Source organism: Salvia splendens, chromosome 18 (genome assembly GCF_004379255.2).
Source record: "Salvia splendens isolate huo1 chromosome 18, SspV2, whole genome shotgun sequence".
NCBI classification, from domain to species: Eukaryota; Viridiplantae; Streptophyta; class Magnoliopsida; order Lamiales; family Lamiaceae; genus Salvia; species Salvia splendens.
This window is the reverse complement of record NC_056049.1, coordinates 1294104-1311422: the sequence shown is the minus strand read 5'-3', so window position 1 is coordinate 1311422 and position 17319 is coordinate 1294104. Positions and strand designations below refer to the sequence as shown.

The following is a 17319-nucleotide window of genomic DNA, read 5'->3' as shown; positions in this document are numbered from 1 at the left end:
TTTTTAGTTATATTGGTTGTGTTTACCATTATTAACACGTAGCTGGAATAGCTCAGTTGGTTAGAGCGTGTGGCTGTTAACCACAAGGTCGGAGGTTCAAGCCCTCCTTCTAGCGATATTTTTAATTTTTTTTACCAAAGTAATTATATTTATTTATTTTGCTAATATTGCATTTTCCTTTTGTTTGTTATAATTATGATTACATTAATAACCTAATTATTGTTTATTAAGAAATGCTGGCACTTTCAAAAGCTTGGACTTCTTTGATTTTTTCCACTCCATCAATTTAATTAATCATTATATTTTCAATTTCTTAAAAGGATAATTATTTGCTTTTACTATTTTCATATTACTTCTTCATGTAATTAACTTCTTTTGACATAACATGATATTAGCAAAAACAATTCAACAATTGAAAAAATGAATTGGATATTCATATATTGTGTATATTCAAATTTGAAATCTTACTTATTTCTATTACTATTATTAAAAAAATATGTGTTCTAATAATGTCGGCAGCTTCTGCTTTGATGGTTTTTTTTTTGTTTATATTTTAAGAAATTTACCAAATAACTATACTTTGAAGAGTATTACACTACATAATTGTAATTAATTAGTGGTTAATATATAGTCGTGTTTTAATGATTGACGATATGAAGAAGTCGAAATAAGTTGGTTTCTTCAAAACCATGTAATAATATCGTCTGAGAATCTAATTGCCGACTTTTCCTTTATCAGTCGACATTTGGATTTATAAAATTATATCAGAATTCACATTTTTTCATATATTTTACCACACTTCTTTTTTACTACACTTCTTTTACGTTAATTAATATAGTAGTACTAAATAACTACTGATGTTATTATGGAGTATTTGGTGATGGTTTTAGAAAAATAATGTTCATCAGAAAATTGGTTATCTAAATTAATATAGCTTTATTAGAGTTTCAATCCCATTTTCAGATATAGCTTTATTAGAGTTTTATTAGTGTTAATCAGAAAGTTATTTCGTACTACTAATAATTAACACAAAAATAATGTTAATCAGAAAATAGGATTGAAACTCCAAATTAATCAGAAATTATTTCGTACTATTTTAATCACACCATAGCCATATAAGTATTAGTATATCAGTAAATAAATGCAAATAATCATCGGTAGATTATTAGTCTTATGACTCTTTTAAACAAAATTATGGTCGAGTTTGCAGGATAGGAAAATTACAGAATTGATACAGAATCAAAATTTTATGAGTTGAATGTCAATTTTTCCTTATTTTATTTTATTTGTGGTCTTTCACCAATAGTGGAATGAATATTGTATTTACACTCAAATGGGACAGGACAGTTTCTGACAAAAAACAATTTTGGGGCGAAACTTAAAAAAAAAGTCATTTTTATCTTATGAAAGTCACTAGTTGATGCAAAAATAATTCAGTTTTTTTTAATAATAAAAGTAGATCCTTCATTTACAAAAAATAAAAAAACAATTTCATAGTATTAAAAGCAGTCCCCTCAAAATCTCTATAAAATTATTTTTAATGGTTGGGCTTCTAATTTTTGGGCCCGAGGCTGTCGCCAAGGCCCGATATCTACATGGTCGACATAATTATGTAATTCATTAGTTTTTAAATATGAATGGTAATTACTAGTACTATATGTTAACGACAGACGTTCTATTTGTCAAAATTTACATAATTAATTTTCGTGTTTAACTTTCTCAAATTTAATTATAAAAATGGCACGTAAGCATGTATCAATTATATATGTTCGAATAGTTGCATTGAATTGAATTTGTTGAAAGTGGACATTTGTAGATCATTAGTGGGTAGTAGAGGTGGGGTGGGGTTTTTGACTTTGCAAATTGTCCGAAATCTGAATATTTGATTCCAACAAATTGAAATTTAGAATTTAGTTTTGTTGCTTTGGATTTTGTTTTCATTCGATTTAAAATTTTAGCACATTTCAGTTTTTTCTATTCAGTCGATTCAGATATCAAAATCCCAAAATTTAAGAACAAAGACTGTAAGTCCTGAAAACCCTACACAGCCGAGTCGCATCTGTCTCTAACTCATGAAGCAGTATAAATTGCTACACCCTAGAGTAACTGAATTGAGTAATGTTGATTTCACTCGAAACTTAGAGAAGTCGTCTTACGAATAAAATTGGCAGTTATTTATCTTTGTATTTTCTGAAAATACAATTCTAATAAAAACTATTATTGTTATGAAAAAAATTGAATGTAGGCTGGATTCGAGTAGAAAAAGATTAATCCTCACTACGATTCTAACATTTTATAAAATACAAATTGACAACGTATGATATCAATTTTCTGCTTATCCAATTGGGATATTTTTATAAAATACAAATTCTACTATTTATTTATTGTCAACCATGTACATCTGCATTTTTTAATTATAAAGAGTTAGAACTGCCAAATGTTTGGATTGGCGTTGAATGGGAATTCAACGCACGAATATCTTATAATTTATATCACTATAAAATAATATTGACAAAATAAAAGTTTCCACGAAGCAGTGAAACAACACATGCTCAAATTATGATGATATATACAAGATTAATTTATTGACTGTAAATTCACTAATTATTAGTGATATTTTAGCTTTTGTCTATAATTTATAAAAACTTATATTTAAACACTAATTATATAAATTATGGACAAATCAAAATTCAATAACAAGTAATGAATTTACCTCCAATTAACCTTATCAGAATCTACCACCTTCAATTTCGATTCACACCCCACTAACTAAGTCTAAAAAAAGTATAATTATATTCTTTCACAACCGTTTTTTTGGCGGCAAGTTTGCCAAACAACCGTTGACAAGTATACAATTTTTCTCTCTCTTTATTTTCAAATTATATCCTCCTCTATATTCTCATATCATTAGTCAATAATAATTATCCCCTCGTCCACAAAATCATGTTTTTTTCTACCTCAATCCGTCAACTAAAATTAATCTCCTATTTAAATAAATTTCTATCTCTAGCAAGACAAACCTCATTTTTCACCAACAAAATTCAATAATCCAATTATTTAATTTATCAATTTTGTATTAAAACTCGTATCGTTCAGATGACTATTATCGAGATTATTAACAGTAAACGAAGAGAGTAGTATTTTTTCTACTTCTATTATGGATAAGTTAGGCAAAAGTCATTTTTCGCCGATAGTTAATTTTTACCAATTTTGTATTAAAATCGTATCTTCCATTGTCAATTATCAAGATTATTGCAAGATTATTGATAGTGCACGGAGATATAAAGACGAAAACGAGAAGAATTTGAATTGTGGTGTGAGGACAGCATTTTCCAAGGATGCCAAACCCAACACTGAAAGTCAGAAAAAAGTAGGCATAGAAAAAAAAGATAAGCTTGAATTGATGAATTCAGTCATCACCATCCCACTAACCCACCTTCCCTCCACAAACCCTCTATAGTCTTGCTGCAAATCATCACCCAATTCAATCCCATCACTCCCACAACACTCCATATTAGAACTCTCTTTCAAAAATCTTTAAAAAAAATAAAAATAAAAATAAAAATAAAAATAAAAATAAAAATCCAATCTTTACTCCCAAAACTCAATGGCCAAAGATTGTAATCCTAGTATTCCCACGTCCCATCTCCATCCCCCCTCCCTCCCTCCACCAATAATGGAGAGAAATGAAATGATGAATCCCTCAAGAGAGAGAGAGAGAGGCTGATTGTGGAGCTTCAGAGCTCACATGCACCACATTTTGGCTGCTTTTTGTGAGGTTTTGTAGTTGACCCTTTTCATTCCTCTCATGCCCTAGATTGTGACTTTCTTGGTTCATCTCCTGCTTCTTGCCTTGTCAATCAATTTCATTCACCTTTAATGTGACTTATCTCTTCTAGTAGCACTTATTTATATGGATATTTAATTTCCACATTTATCTCAACTGTAATTGGCTCAAGGCCTTTTCTTCCCCTTTTGAGCTTCTTCCTCTTTCTGCTTGCTTTATGGCTCACAAGATCATGAATTATTGCCTTTTTTCGATTCATGAATCATGTTTTTTTATGAAACTTACAATGTAGGGCACTCCCAATTCTTCAATTCTTGTCAGATCATTTACCTCCATTTCTATCTGTAACTGTAAGTAATCCCAACATATGCTATATTGTGTTTCTTGAATTTTCCCTGTTTTGTTTTTTTTTGTGTTGTTTTGTTTCAGACCCTCTTTTTCCAGTGATGGGAGGAAACAAGATTTTGAATTTGACAATAATGTTTTGCTGCTTAATTGTTTCTGTCCAATCATTGAATGAAGAGGGAAACATTCTTCTAGAATTCAAGAACTCCCTCACTGATCCTTACCTCAATCTCCAAAGCTGGAATCCATTAGATTCCAACCCTTGCAAATGGAAAGGCATAGACTGTATCTCAAACAAAACTGTTGTTGCTATCAATCTCAGTGGCTTCAACTTATCTGGCAATCTCTCCTCCTCCATTAGCAAACTCCCACACCTAAACATCTTCAACATCTCCAAAAACCTCATCTCTGGCCCAATCCCTTCCAATTTCAGCTCCTTCAAAGCCCTCCAAGTGTTAGACCTCTGCACGAATCGCCTCCACTCCGAGTTCCCGTCTCACCTCTGCACCATCACATCCCTCACAAAGATGTACCTCTGTGAGAACTATCTCTTTGGAGGAATCCCTCATAACATTGGAAACCTTCCCTCTCTCGAGGAGCTTGTGGTGTATAGTAACAACCTAACCGGCGAGATCCCTTCGTCGATAGGCCTGTTGAAGAGGCTCAGGATCATCAGGGCTGGCAGGAATCTCCTCTCTGGCCCTCTCCCTTTTGAGATCAGTGAATGTGAGAGTTTAAATGTGTTAGGTTTAGCTGAGAATAAGCTAGAAGGTCCTTTCCCTTCTCAGCTTCAAAGCCTCAAGTTTTTAGCCACTGTGATTCTTTGGAACAATCTGTTTAGTGGTGAGATCCCTCCTGACATAGGTAACTTCACTAGCTTGGAGTTGTTGGCGATGAACGGGAACCAGTTGACGGGAGCCCTCCCACGAGAGATCGGGAAGCTACCCGTGTTAAAAAGGTTGTACATTTACACAAATCAGTTGAATGGGAGCATCCCAGTTGAGCTAACCAACTGTTCAAATGCCGTTGAGATTGATCTCTCTGAGAATAAACTCACGGGGGTAATCCCGAGAGAGTTTGCTCAGGTTTCCGGGCTTGAGCTCCTTTACCTCTTTGAGAATCATCTTGAGGGAGAGATTCCCATTGAGTTAGGGGAGTTGCACCAGCTGAAGAGGCTGGATCTGTCCATAAACAACTTAACTGGTTCAATCCCGTTAGCGTTTCAAAACCTCATTTTCCTAAAAGACATTCAGCTCTTCAACAATCATCTCAGTGGTGTCATCCCTCCACTTCTTGGATACAAATCCAACATCTCAATCATTAACCTCTCCAAGAATAACCTCATAGGCAGCATTCCTCCGCATATATGTCGATATCAGAAGCTGAATTTTTTCAGCCTCGGATCGAACCGGTTGTCTGGAAACATTCCCCATGGCCTAAAAACTTGTAAATCACTTGATCAGCTTATGTTAGGAGACAACTTACTCACTGGAAGCCTGTCTGTAGAGTATACCAAGCTTCAGAACCTCTCAGCGCTCGAGCTTCACCAAAATCGATTCTCAGGGCTTATCCCTCCGGAAATTGGGAACTTTACAAGCATAGAGAGGCTCCTGCTGTCACACAACCATTTCATTGGCCACATTCCTCCTGAGATAGGGAATCTTGTGAAGCTTGCTGCATTCAACGTCTCGTTCAACCGGTTGATTGGTAGCATCCCGGAAGAGTTGGGGAATTGTGTAAAGCTAGAGAGGCTTGATCTTAGCAGCAACTTGTTCACTGGCCCTGTTCCTGACAAACTCGGCTCACTAGTGAAGCTCGAATTGCTCAAGCTATCCGATAACAGATTGACAGGCTCGATTCCCGGGAGCATAGGTGGTTTAGTGAGGTTAACTGAGCTGCAAATGGGAGGAAACTTGTTCTCAGGGAGCATTCCTGTTGAGCTAAGCCAACTTACAGCTCTTCAGATTGCTCTCAACATGAGTCACAATAATCTCAGTGGCTTGATCCCGAGCAGCCTCGGGAGCCTGCAGATGCTCGAGATTCTCTGCCTGAACGACAACGACCTCAGCGGTGAAATCCCTACCTCAATAGGGGGACTGAGGAGCCTCAACCAATGCAACCTCTCTAACAACCGTCTGTCCGGAGTGGTGCCTAACACGCCGACTTTCCAGAAGATGGATACTAGTAACTTCGTTGGAAACAACGGACTGTGCGTGGTCGGCCAGAACCACTGCCATTCGGATCAAACGCCATCTTCCCCATACCGGAGCTGGTTCAAGGATGGCTCAGCCAAAGAGAGAATAATCAGCATTGTTTCCTTTTGCATCGGTATCATCTCCTTAGTTTTCATCATTGTCGTTTGCTGGATCATGAGGCGCCCGGGGCCTTCCTTCGCCTCACTCGATGACCAAATCAGAGAGGATGAATTAGATGGCTATTACTTCCCCAAGCAGGGCTTCAACTATCAGGACCTAGTCGAAGCCACGGGGAATTTCTCCGAAGCAGCTGTCGTTGGGAAGGGCGCCTGTGGCATTGTCTACAAGGCCGTCATGGCTGATGGCGAGATCATCGCGGTTAAGAAGCTGAAGTCGCGCGGGGAAGGAGGCGACAGCAGCTTCCGAGCTGAGATATCGACTCTAGGGACGATTAGGCACAAGAACATCGTGAAACTGTATGGCTTTTGCTACCATCAGGACAGCAACCTCATCTTGTACCACTACATGCCCAACGGGAGCCTTGGCGAGATACTCCACGGAGACGAGACAGCGACTATGTTGGACTGGGACGCGCGCTACAGGATTGCTCTCGGAGCTGCAGAGGGCCTCTGCTATCTGCACTACGATTGCAAGCCTCAGATCATACACCGTGACATCAAGTCCAACAACATCTTGCTCGATGAGTATTTCGAGGCACATTTAGGCGATTTCGGCTTGGCTAAGCTGATGGACTTCACCTACTCCAAATCCATGTCTGCTGTTGCTGGATCATATGGATACATTGCTCCTGGTAAAATACTTTTTTGTCACACATTATAATATATTATCTAATTTTAGCATTTATCATAGTTTCAGAACTTTTCGTAAAGTCAGAATACAAAACTATATCACTTTGCAAATATATTAATATTAGTTGACATCACAAAATACATCAGTTTGGTGATCTATGAATATCAGTTCCTGACTGAATATCAAAAACTGACTGTTTTGTGATGCCGACTGATATGATTTTTAGTTCTCGATTTAAAAAAGTTTTCACGAGAACCGCCCGCTTAACATGTTTAAACACTCTCTCAGAATATGCCTACACAATGAAGGTGACTGAGAAGTGTGACATCTACAGTTTTGGAGTGGTTTTATTAGAGCTAGTGACGGGGAAGTCACCGGTGCAGCCACTGGAGCAGGGCGGGGACCTAGTGACGTGGGTGAGGAGGTCGATGCACAAGCTGGACACGGCGTCTGAGATCTTCGATCAGCGTATTGATCTAGGTGCTAAGAGGACTACTAATGAGATGTTCTTGGTTCTCAAGATCGCGTTGTTCTGCACCAGCACGTCGCCTCTGAATAGGCCGAATATGAGGGAAGTGATCGCCATGCTCGTTGATGCGAGGGAAGGAGCGGCGGATTCGGTCCCATCCCCAACATCAGAAACTCCTCTGGATGGAGAGGATTATTGTTGAGGTAGATTTCTTTAGCAATGTGTATGATTTTGTACTAGTATTATTTTGGTAGTTATTGAGTTTTATTTAACTTGGTATAGGAAGAAGATGGGAGTGTAGGAGGCTGCAACCACTCTTGATGTTGAATTGTAAAGGTGGATTACTAGCTAGAATCGATTCATTGCTAATAATAATTTGAGTCATTAGTTTCTGATTTGATTTATATTAACAACATAGGTTTATCTGCTATTGGTGTTTCTAATTAGCAGAGAGATTATTAATGTCATTACGCAGCTAATGTAATTATTTAACCCCTACTTTTTCTCCTTTTTTTAACTCTTAATTAACCCCCAATTAATACTTCATCTGTCCCATAATAAGTGAATATTTTAGTCAAAAAGGGAATAATTCATTTTAGATGGGATGCGAATATGACTCGCTTATGGTTGGTTCCTGATGGGACGAATGGAGTATTAATATTGACATATTGTACTAATTATTGTGGACGTCTGCGTAGAAGTTTTTAAGAATGAAACACATAGTTGTAGTTACTCGAACCCTCGATCTATTAATTTCCAACTAAGTAGCACATCATTAAGCTCGTAAATAGTCTTGATAATATACATATGAACTAAGTTCTCGAACTAAGAATTTTTATGAATTATCCATATGACTATGATAACTCGAACCCTCGACCTAATCATCAAATAAGTTGCAATCCAGTGAACTAGTATATCATCAACAACCATACAAGAGACGCAACCACTTCGGCTACTCCATCCCGGGTGCAGGTGTGGGCTCGGATTTCCTTCTCTTGGGCTCGTTCTCGACCAGCTGCAACGAAAAATTCAGGTCCTGATCACAAGCGTTTCTCAAGAGAGACAAATTCCCGGATCCCACTCTATCTTGTTGATCGTCATGATGCACAGCGGGCTTCCCGTCATAGCAGGGTATGAACTGATGCTCGAAACTCGGACATGTGCTCACCCCATCTTCCAGATCAAATACACTGCTTTCTTTGGGAGACGAATTTATATCTGGCCCGACTGCACCGTCTTCCAAGGGGATGTGTTGGATGTTTGTCCTTGGGAAGAAGCATTACGTCAGGAGGCGACGAGTCCCCTGCAGTCGATCCAACCACCGTCATCGAAGCAGCTCTCTGTTCTTGAACTGCAACTATAGAGATACAAAGACAAATTATTCAATATTCTCAACATTTAACAGTTGAATCATTGAAATGAGAAATGTTATCAAACATAATATGACAACCTCTTAGTGCTTCATCTGCAGTGATCAGATCAAGTTCGAGGAAATTTAAAAGGCGCCCAAGATCAACGCCGCTAGTCCAGTTTTCCGGGGGTTGGCCAACTTTCAGCTTAAGACGGCCCCTATTGGCAGTCCCGCCCCAGATTATCCCTATCGGTCATGCCTTCTCGCCATTTTCACCCTTCATTACGATGAGACTTCTCCACTGTCCCCTTCAAGATCAAATGTTTGTTGGTTCTCACCAACAACTAGAAAATCAGTTAGAAAACATATCCCTTTTTCATCATTGTACTCAAGAGCATATGCCAATACAGTTCCGGTAGTCAAACCAGAACTTCTTCCGACCTTCATCACTTGCTTTCCCACAAGACTATCAATCGAAGATTGTAAGTCAACGGTTTTGACATTTCCAATCTCTCCATTTCCCTTCACAAATGTAGTTACAGCACTCATGTCAAAATCATCTGTGAACGGTATAAAGGCACCATCTGCTCTTACATATGTCTGCATAAATTGAGAATTGCATCATTCAGTTAAATCAGAGCAAACCACTTTTTGTAATTAATCATATAGCATATCTATTCTTCCAACTGAATGGGATCCGATCAAGCAAATAAATACAAAATAATTAACCTGGATTAATGCCAGCAAATATCCCAAACCATAAATCATCTCTGATGAATGAAGTTGCTCTCTCAACTGCACCAAGATAAACCCCAGGTCCTAGTGTTGGTGGTAAGGGATGAAACATCTTCTGATTTGGGTAGTCTAGATCAACTGCAACATGGCGATTTGTGAGAAAACCAACTTGTCTACTACCTGTTTGACTCCTCACAATAGCACCTAAGGTTCCATATGCCTCCTGGTTCGCAACCTGACAATTGATACATCATTTATGGAAAGAGTTAACATGAAAGATCAGTTTAACACTGTCCAAAACTTGGCTTAGAAATAGAAAAGATGTAGACTTATAAAGATGCTAAAGTGAAAGATGGTCACAGAGAAAGTTTCCAACCACGATTAAGATTTTATTAACATTAGGTGCACAAAAACGTTCACAACCACAGCCAAATCGTAAAGAGTTTTAACTCATTCTTAAATTTGAAAGATAAAGGTTTTTTTTCCGATTGATTGACTTAAAGAGTTCATCAACAGTTTCAAACTCGTAAATGCATAAAAAAGAAGCACCTCCATATGATTCTTGACAGAAACCATGAATTATCGAAAGGCAATATCCATAATGAAAATTGGCATGCTCCTGTTATAGAGGTTTCCCTTTATTTTAAGAAAAAAAGAGGGAGATACAGATATAGAAATATGTCATTTTAACGCTAGAATAGCATCCTCCTAGTGAAGTAATGTCAAGTGGAAGCGAGTACGTGTACCTGAGAGCCAGAACCAATACAGGGATCACTCCCACGCAGATCATCAACAATCTCAGTATATAATTGTTCTTTAGGTTTAGGCTCTGGCGAGCACCAAAATAAGAAAATTCCAGCACATCCACATCACACCAGATGCCCCCTGGTCCCTGAAGAGAGAAAAAAAAATCATTTAAATACCAAGAATTAGATCTAACATTTTCAAAAAATTGAAGGTTGGAGCCAAGATGATAAGCATTGTCTCTTACCTCCAAAGCAGTTGGCAGGCACTGGAGTGGGGTAAGCCATTGCTTGTGAACTTTCCTTGATACAAAGACTAGTATTGCTGGTATGTTTGTCAAAACACCACGTCGAATCCGGAAGCCGACTGCTGTGCCAAGACTATAGCAACGCAGGATTTTACTGTGAAAAGCCCTGATTGTCATGAGCTCCAGTAACGTATTTGCTCGCTGACCTTCAGGCAATGGCCCAACACTTTCAGGTAAGACTGTTTTCTGTAGGTTAGCAAAATAGTTTGCCCTCTCTTCAGCATCATCTTTTATACGAGAGGGCCTCGAAAAGTATGCGGCACTACTCTCACAATGTTGTCCCCTGTTGCATGTGGTTGAAGTGATGACGGGCTCAGTGAAGTGCGGAAGGAATGATTGCAACCGTACTTCTCAAGATCCAAAGATGATTCCTCCGACGGTGTAGAGCCTGATCCTCGGGCTCTAGAATGTGACCTTCCTTGGTCCATCTATAGGTATAAATAACGGAGATACAATTCGATTTTATGAAATCAGAAGGACAATCCAAAGACAACTGTGCTCGTTTAGCAAACACTAATAGTTGGTCTTCCTTGGACGCCAAATCACCTGAAATATTTATCAGACAAAAAAGTAATAAAATTATAACCACAAGTAGCCGCAGAGCGAATTCTCCGGCTGATAATATCAATATCCAAAGCGGGAACTAGCTTACAAGTAAGCAAAAACAATGACTTGACCATATTCATTAGGTTGTACTTCTATATATGCATTTACGTATACTAAAGTGTATAATATGGTTCCTATACGTTATAAATCAAGGACAAAACATAGAAATTGACATAAATTTCTATATAAATGCTCGCAAATCAATACATACAATTACGATATCATTCAAATGACGTGATGAGTAAGATTCATTATCTTCTCAAATCTCTCTCAACCGTTGAAAATCCTTGATCAAATACTTGATTTGCACCTTATTAGTAGTAGATATTTATTCCTGAATAGTGCGCCCAGCCTAAATAAATTCCTTTCCATGTACAGTCGAATTCATTGATTTCCACTGCGAATCCACCATAGCTTCTAAACACACACACATAGAGTTTGTTGAGGTTATGGAGCCCTACATAGAAAGGAACTCGACCGATTGCTAACAAACATACTGAATTTATCTAATTAACTTCAAAAAATTTTGCAGGCTCCGTTTTTGGTTGAATCGCTGACTAACAACGCTGAAACAGCTTAGAATAGCAACAGTAGCGAAAAGAAGGAAAAAGAGAGTGTTTCAACCGTAGTAATAGCGATTGTGGAGCGGCGTCAATAGCTCGTGGAAACTGTCAGCTCAGCTCATCTCATCTTGAAGGAGCTCGCCGAAACGATCGCCGGCGTACGGTGGCAGGAGCAGATGAGCTAACGGTGGAGGTTGGAGACTTGGAGAGTGATGACTTTGGGAAAGTGACATGAATGCAATGTTTTGCTGCTAATTACGAATTTAGGACTGTGGGTCAAATATGTTAATTCCATAAATTCTGGGGGTTAAAGAGAGAATATAAAGATTTGCTCACTTTTTCACCGGTCGAAATACACCATTCGTCCCACAAAAATATGTACAATTTCCATTTTCATTTGTTGCATACAAATATGAGCATTTCATTTATTGACATCAAGTTATTTACCACTTATACCATTATTAAATCATTAATAATAGTAATGTGAGTCTTTCTATTCACTGATACTCCCTTCAGTCCCCATTAAATGTCACATATTTGACCGGTGCGAATTTTAAGAAATTGTTTGACTTTGCAAAGAAAATTGGTGGGAAAAGTTAGTAGAATGTGGACCCCACTTTTATATAATAATTTTATAATAATTGTGAATAGAATGAGTTAGTAGAATGTGAAATTCATATGTCGTGGGAGTATCTCTCACATTTGTTTCATTGGTTTTTTTACTTTTAGTTTTTATGGTTTGAATTTAATCTCTATTTAATTAGACATGGATTAAATTTTTACAAAATGAATAAAAAAACATGACGCACTCCACTTGATTCTTTCCACAATTTCAAGAGAAGAAAAAGTAGCGCAAAATATAGAATTTCATTAATAACAAATGCAGTACAGCTAAATTACAGTAAGATGAGAAACAAAAGCTTAGAGCCAACTCCACCAACAGTCCTCTGCATTGATACCAGCAAAATCATCCAACCACCTTTTCATACAAATTGACATAAAGCTGCGCTACATAGCGATCAAATCCCAGTATGTTAGTTTTCTTAGTGACACAAGGAGCTGACGATGACGACGACGACGGCAACAAGAAGGATGGATGAGGCATGAAATTTATGAATCCAGTTTCATCTTTAAACTTGAGATGGAGGTAATGTCTTGTATTATTCTCTGAAGATGGAGCAACATCGTTAGGCTTTTTGTTGTAGATTCACCACGAATTTGATCAGCAGCTTCGACTTCAATTGTTTCTTCTGCTTCATGAGCTGCATCTGCAATTCTCCTCATCAAATCTTCTGCTTCTGGAAAATTCTCCACAAAATCTACAAGGAAATCAACCATTTCCCGAAGAGATTCAAAGTGGTAGTTGTCGAAATAAGTGGAAAGGCGAGGATGAGCCTTGATCTGATCCATAGTATTCAACAATGACACTAGAGATGCATGAGCCGTCACCGCCATCTCTAAACTCCAAATATCTTCTCTTCAAGAACAAATTGCCTGGACTTTGGTTCAGTATGTGGTCTAAGGTATTTGTGCGCCTATTTTTAGTATCTAATTAGCTATATTTTTAGTGGGACAATAGTGAGTAAAGAAATACAATTGGTGAACAAATATTAATGTTAAAAACAATAAAACTAATTTTTTTCAAAATGGGTGAAAAACACTAAAATCTCAAACACTTGGAATATAAGACAAAAAATATCTTACTCTCAAATAACACAAAGCAAATGCGAAACTTTCATAGTACTTTAAATCGTCCACAATTATATGTGAAGAAAAAGTAGAGGTACAAATTTACATGTAGTTGAATTGCAAGTAAGATGAGTATCATAAGCTATATATCTGACGATGAAAGGCAACTTAGTTTGTAAGACGCTTCTCCTCCATCTAATACGTTGGAGGGTTCGAGTCACCACGAGTATAAATTGAGAACCAATAAAATCCTCTTTAAACAAAGCACAACACAATGGGTAAAAGCTTCCGCCAAGGCTCCAACCTATAGGTCGAGGGATGGCTCCATGGCTCTCAACTCCCCCGAAACACCATTCCCGTTGACGTGGATAGTAACGCAACTCTAAACACGACTAACTTATAAATATGAAAGTTTTTCTTTTCTTGTCATTCATCTTGACAAAAAATAGGTACATACCAGTAGCGAGAGCAGCAACGAGGGGCTATGTATTATCCCAGAAACAGGCTTTGTGCAGTATAGGTTTGGCTCTACACCCATAGCTTCTTGCCGTCCATCATCCTCAAATCTTCGATTCCATTATCAACACCTCGACTCATCAATTCACTCAACTTGGGGATCTCTGAAGGGCGAGTGACAACAATTAGCTTTATCATAAACAGTAGACAAAATACAAAATTCAAGCAGAAATTACCGCCTTCAGAAATGAGTACTAATGAAAAAGTTGCCTAATGAGAACTTCAACATTCAAATGCACCACTTAAACGATTTCAAACAAGAATCGTTTAAAGAATAACGACATTCCATCTTACATTTGCAAACACTCAATTGCAAATAAATGCTGAAAATGTGAAAAATAGCAGCAATGAATCAACCAAACACCTACAAAGACGCAACTTAGCCATAAGACATTACCCTCCAACTAAGAGATCGAAGAACTGAGTCATCTTGAGTGCGTGAGCAAATTGTAACTCAAAGAATGATAAAAACCCTGCATACAAACTATAATTAGCCCAACACAATATGTAATCAATATCAAATTCATGAAGATGCTTAGAAGGGACATAGAGTGTAGAAATTCACATACTTGAAAAAAACACATCTTTTTAACTCAATTTGAAGTTGGGACGTATTACCTTCGATGAAATGTGAAGACTTTGGGATGTGAAGCGTTCTTTGATCTTTTCCACCCACATTGGATCTCCTTTGAATTCAATTCCAAGTTGAAGGACTTGATTTCCGAGATTCTCTTGTTCCTCTAGTATCTCCATTGCTGACATGCTCGTTGATTTCGTACAGTAACGAACACATATTCTTTCGAGCGTGGGTATTTCACCAATATCCCAAGGAACCTTATCCAGTTTATTTAAATTCCAAAGATCGAGCGTCTCCAGCACTGGAAAATTGGACTTTTCCGCAATCCAATTAGACATATCATCACAATTAAAAATGATAAGATGTTTCAAGCTACGAAATTCCTCATTAACAAAATTCCATTCTGCCCCTACCACTGCATGTTGTTCCAATCGAAGAATTTGAAGATTAGGCAGCAATGCAATAGTTGCCATATCACTCCACACCATGTAAGAATTGTTTAAAACAAGCTTCCTAAGTGAACTAGGCAATTTAAGGTTCTCAAAACGATCACTTACATATCCCTCTCCAAGGAAAGAGTATTGCAGCGATTCAAGCGTGTTTAAGCGGCCAAAATTCTGCAGATGGAACTTATCCCTTCTTACCCCAACTTGTTTATCGAAGCCATATACAGTTCCCAATTCCCTAATGTTTGGTATTCTCGCACACACCTCCTCTGTGAAAATGAGATCCTTTACTAACTTGAGTGTTTGTAAGTTGTGCAAAACAAAGACGTCACCGGGGGTAGGATTCTCTACTACCATTAAGTTAATCTCGATATGCCTAAGTTGTGGCATCTTCCAAATATCGGATGGTACAACTACTCGCGTCCATTGTTCCAGAATCAAACTTTGCAAACTCCAACATAATGATATTGACCAAGGAATCGGTATACCAAATGTATACGAATTTAGGGATATGTAGCGCACGTTAACTTGCTGAAAAGAAGGGTCTAGGCGACTCTCATGATCAGCAACCAACACTCTCAACAATCTAGACTTAAGTGGTGCTTCTCTTTTCTCCCTACTCAATATTAGAGGTGTCATAACTGATGGCTTTTCTAAACTAGTCCAAGATTCTCGACAGTAAACACTTCTCGTTCTTTCATCAGATATGAAGTGACGCCTCCCAGCTATGTCTCTTTGGTCACAATAGAAGTTTTCTTTCTCTGCTATCCGTATGCATAGCTCTCTTATTAGATCATGAAGGCAACAATATGAAACTTTCTTGTTTATTTCCAATTCAGCAACTAAAAGGAGATTCCTATCAATGAGCTCCTTTATGTAACCCTCAGCGACTTGTTCCAAACTTTGGCTTTTAGTTGGTTTTACAAATCCCTCCGCAACCCATAATTTGATAAGATTTGACACATCTATTTCATGGTCTTCGGGAAATAATCCCAAGTAAAGAAAACATGATCTTAACCAAACAGGCAAATGCTTGTAACTCATGTATAATATGCTGGAGGGTTTGCTTCCATCACCTGAATATTCCATAACCAAGCTCTTGTCTTTTGCGATTTTTTCCCAATACTCTTGCGTCCTCGGTGACTTTCCAAGAAGCCCTCCAATCACCCGGATTGCAAGCGGAAGTCCTTTGCATTTCATGACAATCTCCTCCATGATTTTTTCTAGCTGAGGAGGGCAACCTTGTCCTGCAAATGTCACGTCACATAAAAGCTTCCAACTATTTTCCTCATCAAGAAAACCCACCGCAACTGAAGAGCAGCCAAAGTAATTAACCAGTTCTTGTTGCCTGGTCGTTACAACAATTCTGCTTCCATTATCATTTTGGGGGAAGAAGAACTGTATCTTTTCCCACGCCTCAACACTCCACACATCATCCAATATTACCAGATACCGTCTGCCTGATAATGTTTTATACAAGTCTTCACCTAGTTGATCATCAGGTTTATTCTTGGGCAATTGACCTAGGCAAGAAAGTGCTTGCGAAAGCATATCACTTGCATTATATTCTTGAGACACGACAACCCAAGCGCGAACATCAAAATGATGCACCATAACTGAATGTTCATAAACATTTCTGGCAAGAGTGGTCTTACCAATGCCTCCCATTCCAACGATTGGGAGCATTCGCCGACAACAATCATGTCCAGTGAGTTCATCCAAAAGCTTTGCCACATAGCGATCAAATCCCAGCATGGTAGTCTTCTTAGTGACACGAGGAGGTGATGATGATGATGAAGGAGGCATTGAATTTATGAACCCAGTTTTATCTTTAAACTTGATAACCTCATCCTTGATGGAGCTAATGTCTTGTATTATTCTCTGCAGATGGAGCAACATTGTTAGACTTTTTGCTGTAGACTCACCACGAATTCGATCAGCAGCTTCAACTTCAATTATGTCTTCAGCCTCATGAGCTGCATCCCCAATCCGCCTCATCATATCTTCGAATTCAGAAAAATTCTCCACAAAATCAACAAGGAAATACACCATCTCCCGAAGAGATTTAAACTGGTAGTTGTCGAAATAGATGGAAAGGCGGGGATGAGTCTGGATCTGATCCATAGTATTCAACAGCGACACTAGAGATGCATGAGCCGTCGCTGCCATCTTTAGAAAC

General features: G+C 38.0%; 2 protein-coding genes, 1 non-coding gene and 1 pseudogene across 8 annotated transcripts; 2 read left to right on the top strand and 2 right to left on the bottom strand.

Moving 5' to 3' along the window:
- The first annotated feature begins 41 nt into the window (after window positions 1-41).
- TRNAN-GUU lies at window positions 42-115 on the top strand. The gene has a single exon. It is a non-coding gene; the product is annotated as a tRNA-Asn (tRNA).
- Window positions 116-3508: 3393 nt separating this feature from the next.
- On the top strand, window positions 3509-8098 carry LOC121777753 (leucine-rich repeat receptor-like serine/threonine-protein kinase At1g17230). Of its 3 annotated transcripts, XM_042175103.1 has the most exons (3): window positions 3512-7138; window positions 7426-7809; window positions 7889-8098. In XM_042175103.1, exons 1-2 carry the CDS (start codon window positions 4234-4236, stop codon window positions 7806-7808), a joined length of 3288 nt encoding a protein of 1095 aa, XP_042031037.1. In that variant the 5' UTR covers window positions 3512-4233; the 3' UTR covers window position 7809; window positions 7889-8098. The 3 variants fall into 3 exon arrangements, with proteins under 3 accessions (XP_042031039.1, XP_042031038.1, XP_042031037.1); XM_042175105.1 differs by lacking the exon at window positions 7889-8098 and having other exon boundaries at window positions 3509-7138; window positions 7472-7625; XM_042175104.1 differs by having other exon boundaries at window positions 3511-7138; window positions 7426-8098.
- A 237-nt stretch (window positions 8099-8335) lies between these two features.
- On the bottom strand, window positions 8336-12158 carry LOC121777754 (annotated as a pseudogene).
- A 602-nt stretch (window positions 12159-12760) lies between these two features.
- LOC121776574 (putative late blight resistance protein homolog R1B-16) lies at window positions 12761-17309 on the bottom strand. Of its 4 annotated transcripts, none has more exons than XR_006045328.1 (4): window positions 14736-17309; window positions 14515-14590; window positions 14059-14221; window positions 12761-13983 (listed from the first exon to the last, which is right to left on the bottom strand). XR_006045328.1 is itself a non-coding variant. In XM_042173766.1 (3 exons), exons 1-2 carry the CDS (start codon window positions 17307-17309, stop codon window positions 14543-14545), a joined length of 2622 nt encoding a protein of 873 aa, XP_042029700.1. In that variant the 3' UTR covers window positions 12761-14221; window positions 14515-14542. The 4 variants fall into 4 exon arrangements, 1 of the variants encoding a protein (XP_042029700.1); XR_006045329.1 differs by having other exon boundaries at window positions 12761-13447; XR_006045330.1 differs by having other exon boundaries at window positions 12761-13231.
- Between the last annotated feature and the right edge of the window lie 10 nt (window positions 17310-17319).